The 5,571-nt window shown below is 43.4% G+C and overlaps 1 protein-coding gene across 1 annotated transcript; it reads left to right on the forward strand.

Annotated features, from left to right (window-relative positions):
- Positions 1-463: 463 nt before the first annotated feature.
- On the forward strand, positions 464-5,234 carry LOC143474615 (uncharacterized). Its single transcript, XM_076972113.1, is given in 3 exon segments — positions 464-1,974; positions 2,643-3,649; positions 3,652-5,234. Coding segments are annotated over 3 exon segments (3,705 nt in total). The 3' UTR covers positions 4,839-5,234.
- Positions 5,235-5,571: the final 337 nt, after the last annotated feature.

Raw genomic sequence — 5,571 nt, forward strand, 5'->3', positions numbered from 1 at the left:
TCTTTTAGATTCTTACCAACTATAATTTGGAGTCAGATATTTAAGTTTTATGCACGTCAATCCTTCTTCTGCACCTATTTCCGTCCTTGGTTGTAGGCAAGCAGGTAGGTTAGTTATATCTCATAACTATAACCCCTACAGAATTTGGTGACCCCGACGTGATATGGTACTAGTACAGAAATTTGTGTACTAGTGTGATCCAGTACTAGTACAAAGTAACCAGTTTACAGTTTTGCAAGCAGATAACGACCATCCGCCCGGATTGCTGTCTGTGATTCACACCTATGTTGCTGCATCTTTGGGTTTGGTCTCTTCTGAGGTAAGACAAATATACCCTTCTTTTAGCAGCAGGGAAAACATAGGTGCACCATACAGACACATTTGTAGAACGGGTCGGAATACCCACCGAGTAGCAGGCGTGCCGACACGTGCAAAAAGACAAGGATTTTAGCTTGTATACACAATGGCTCAGGGATATCCTAGTGTAGAAGAGCAGGCCTTCATGGAGGATTGGGCTTTGGAGGTAAAAGAAACTCTGGTTAGCATGCGCATCAAAGGATTGTCGCTAAATGCTAGCAATGAGTTCATTTTAAATTGGCTCTCATCTGAGGGTTGTAAGCTTAGCACTAGGAGTAAACTCCAACATATTTTACTGAAAAAGCCTAAGCAACACAAACTATTAGCCGCCACAGGCTATTTAGTCCTCCGCAACAGCCTAAACTCTTTAGAGCAACACAAGAAAGCACTGGACAGTATGCGCAACTTGGAAAGCCTCCGATCTGAGGAGATCAGGAGAATGCGTTTACAAATAGACAGCTTTGCGTATGATAAGCTAACTTGGGCACGCCAGAGTGAGGCATTCACTAGGCAAATAGCTAGTCTCCAAAGTAAGTTGAGAGCAGGTACGAACTATGCCTCAACTTTGGAGAAATGCTGTGATAATGCTGGAATTCCTGTGGCTGCTGTGCGACAGATCTTTAACCCTCAATCTCAAATCATGCCTTTGTTGGATGATACTGAGGGTGATGAAGATGTTATGTTAATGGCCTTTGCTAACAGTAGGTTAGACCAGGCCCGCCAGCAGGGGGTTGTGTTACCACCCCCACCAGCACCAGTCCTTGCATCTGGGTTAGTGCCACGGCCTCATACAGATAGTGTTTATCAGCAGTCTCCAGCTGAGATACCACAGCTAGCTGGAGCAGCTGGGTTTGGCCAGGCTGTGGGGTCAAAGCCCACACCCCCACTTGCAGATTTGGTTAAGGAAGACCATGTGGCCGTAAGCCCAAGAAAATGGAGACAAGACAAAAGCAGTCAGGTGCTCGCAGCAGCAATTCCAGGGTTACCTGAGCACAGGGAGCGTAGTCCTATTTGCACCAGGTCTAAAACTGCTAGTGCATCTAAAGTAGCCGTCATTAAAACAATGACAGATCCCAACGGTGAACGCTTTAATGTTAGCCGACAGCTAACTTTTCATGAATGTGCAGCACATTCCAGCGTTGTTGGGATGCTTCCCTGTAAAGGTCCATTTGAGCCATACTGGAGTGCGCTAATGCGTCAAGCTAGCACTTTTAGCTTAGAACCAAAGGACATTTGGCAAATAGCTCTCACAACTATCCCTCCAGAGCTAATATCTAAAGCTCCAGAACAACTTCTGGATGGGAGAATCATGACTCCCTTACTGGGAGAAACACACACGGATGTGTTAGCCAGACTGAAAGATACCCTTCTAGATATTAGGGGTACGGTTCCGGCAGCTTGGGATAAGATCATTGATGCAAAACAAGGGAAAGAACCCTTTGAACAGTTTGCAGAGCGTCTTTGGGTAGTTTTTAGGGAGTATTCAGGAATTGAAGAGCCAACTAAGGATAATGAAATCCTGTTGCAACTCCTCAAAAATAATGCAGGTCCACATGTGCAGCAGGCACTAAGTCATGGAGCAAATCCTCCAGATAACACATTTGACTCCATAGTCAGGTGGGTTATGGGGATGGAGAGTCACTTGAAAACAAACAAGGGACCTTTTGCAACAGTTAAGTGGTTAGCTGAGGGTGAAGTCCCCAGCAAACCAAGTACGCCTACTTTTGAGAAACGTTGCAAATTTTGTAACAAGGTAGGACATGTAATTGAGGACTGTTTCAAGCTAAACAAACAGAAGTTTAAAAGGGCACATAAGCCAAAGGAACGACAGGAGGCTAGACCTACTGGTGAATATCAGACGTTAAGAGAGCAGCTTGCACTGATCAGTCAGCAGTTAGATGCTGTACAAGCGAAGTTCATAACATCTGACCTCAAAAACCTGTCAGATAGAAACAGTGGTCCTCAATAAGGGTGCGTGGCCTCCATTCCTGTCGGCAGTAATATCCATCATGGTAATCGTATCAAAAATTAGAGCTAACCTTGGAGGCCGGTTATGATTTTTCGCTTGTTGATACGGGAGCTGCCTCTTCATGTACAGATCCTACACTTTCACTGACTGATGAGCCCACAGTGTTAATTGTCTTATGAGCCATTCCTTTAAGGGCCACAGGTATCAGCCCTTATGAGCTTATGACAGGAAGAGTCATGAAGCTTCCCATTGATCCAGAGGAACATAGTGAGTAAATGTAGAGCATGTTGTTCTGTTTTCATTCTCACATTCACAGACTCACTACTGCAGATCCATGGATCCCTGATGCTAGGACGGTGACCAAAGAAACCTGCATTGAGCTAGGACAGCGAGTCAAATTGAGCCACATGCTCGGATGTGGGAGATGGGTATGGAAGTATTTCAAGGGGCCATTCACACCAAATTCACTGACAATTTTACCTAAGCAAATAGTTACATGGCCTCCTGGTGTAGCACCAGAACCAAATTGTATAACTCAAATTTGCTGTAATTTAGGTTCCACCCATCCTCCTACAATTAGTTTTTCTATTCCTATTATCCATGTTCCAAGCCAAGCCAATTCTACAACATGGATAAAACTAAAATCAATTGAGGGTCAAGAAGCAGGTGTTTTAAGCACATTATACAAGCGAGGAAATAATGGAGTAGATCCTCGGAAGTGCTATAACACAAAAGAACTTGAACCTGCCATGTACGAGTGCACACATATAGAACCACTCAATTCTACACACAACACATATATATCCCATCTTTTTAATCTCTCTTCTCCACAGGATTATTCTATTACTCCCAAACCTTTTGTTTGGACAAAACGTCGGGAAGGCATGTATTGTGTTGGTAGGTGTGAAGCTGACCTAAATTTGTGGACAGGTGCAGAAAATTGCACATGGACACGTAAATATTGTTTCAATTTAACGACATGCGGCTACCACAAACCAACACAGTGTCCAAATACATACCCTGTCCCTCTAGCTGGTCTTATTAGAGGAAACATTAATAAGACTCTATAGCATGATGTAAACCTTGTTATGGTTCATGTTAGTTACAATATTTCAAATATCCTCTCAGCTTATCTGACACATTGTAAAGCCTACACTAAAACATACACATGGCTCAAAACTCAAATTGAAGATTTGGTGTATGACTACAAAAGCAGATTAGCAGTCCAAATTCCATACTCACAGTCACACATGAAGCGAGATCTATCCTCGGACATCACTGGATTATTTGGTAGTAGTAATTCACTAATGAACACATACCAAATTTCCAATCACAGTATACATCTTGGCTTACCAATCAGTTTGCAACTGGTTTTCAACATCTGACTAATGGTGAAGATAACATTATTAAAGCAGTAAAGTCAGAAGCTCAAGCTTTGTTACACCTTAGTCATATGATTTTTAACCAAACACATACCTTAGAGCTTGATTTTGCATGCAGAGCTTATGCTCAAGATCTGTTTACAGCAGCAAGGCAGGAGGTATTGGATCTCCGATTCCAGAAATCACCACGTCATGCCTTAGCTGATTTGATTGAAATGCTTGATCTTGATCGTTGGTTTAAATCAATTTCTATGAAAACCATCTATTATGCTGAACTTCTTACAACTATTATGATGTACAATGGAAACGAGTGCCCCGGTTGTATTGGTTTTTATGCAACTTATCCTTTTATTCACCCTGAGCAAATTTTTCCAGATTCCACCTCTATACGTTCATTGGGTACGGTTATCAGGGATCAGGTTGTCAAATGGGATCAGGTGACTGGTTATTTGACTGTAAAGGGTTCTGAAATGTTGCTTACTACACGTTCTTGCTGCCATGAAACAGCCAGTTATGTAATCTGTACATGCAATACATTACAACCTGTCTCTTCAAATGATACTAAGTTGATAAATGTTCATTCGTTGCATGGATACTCTGATGCAGTCCAAGTGTCACACACCCAGTGGTGTGTGATTAGTGAAATGACATCTTTCAGTTATGGGGGTCTTCTGTGCCCTGCCAATCACTCGTTCTGTCTAGAGGTGAGAGATGACTTCACAATGGGACCTTTAAGCATTCTGGGTAGGATACCAATGGACACTGATGTTTCTCCATGGTGGGAAGACACTTTCTATGAGGAAAGCACAAAACCTCTCACAGACACTGTACAGCTGGTTCAGCGCCTGATTCAGACAACCAGCTATCATCTTCGTCAAGCACAAGTGGAAGTGCATCTCGCCAGTGAGACGGTGAGAATCCTGACCAGTGCTTCAACCCTTTCAGCGGAGTACATGTATACCTGGTGGGACTGGGTTTTCCGGGGATGCGTCCTGGCCAGTTCTTTAATACTCGCCATCACCCTGATCCAGTTCTGCTATTTCAGGAAGCACATCACTGCCCTTCGCTCCACTATGACAGAGACACTCACTCTCGGGTCGTTGAATGTTTCTACATTTTGGCGTCCCTGAGGGGGGATTTGTAGGAGTGCTCAGATGTGTTCCTGTGGGGGATGCAGGATCTGGTGTTCTTCCATAAAACCATGGGGGGCAACAAATGGTGGTTTACCTCAAGAGGTTCCCAGAGCAATGGGATAAAACTGACCATTTGTATTTTAGTTATGTCAGTATGTTTGTGTGGCATGTTTAGTCTTATTTTGCAGCTTGTTGTGTACTGGGTAAAGGTTATGCTAACAGGATAAGAGTTCCATCACTCCCTGATAAGGTTTGTAGACTTCACCCCAAAGGGGACAGTCCTGTATGGAATGCACACTGTATGCAAATGTACTCTGATGTCTTTACCAGCAACCTGATTCCCATTGGTTAACCTGGTTTTTGTGACTGCTGTCCCTTTGAGATGCTGGGGGGATATAAATAGAGAAGTTTGTGGGTGCAGGGGCTCTTCTTTTCATCTGGGCTCTCCTTCTTTCATCTGGGCTCTTCTCTTCTCTTCTCTTCTCTGCTCTTCTCTGCTCTTCTCTTCTCTGCTCTTCTCTGCTCTTCGCTTCTCTTCTTCTCTCTGGGCTTTGGCTTCTTCTTCTCTCTTGGCTTCCTTTGGGGTCCTTCTCCGTGAGGCAGCCTGCACCGGTTGGTATCTCTGTTTCCATTAGGTATTATTGTTACTTTAATCTAGTATGGTTGTTATTGTTTTATATTTTGTTGGTTATTGAATAAATCTGGTTAATTGTGTAGCCACGGTCTTCCT

The sequence above is a fragment of the Brachyhypopomus gauderio genome, chromosome 14 (assembly GCF_052324685.1).
Source record: "Brachyhypopomus gauderio isolate BG-103 chromosome 14, BGAUD_0.2, whole genome shotgun sequence".
Taxonomy (NCBI): Eukaryota; Metazoa; Chordata; class Actinopteri; order Gymnotiformes; family Hypopomidae; genus Brachyhypopomus; species Brachyhypopomus gauderio.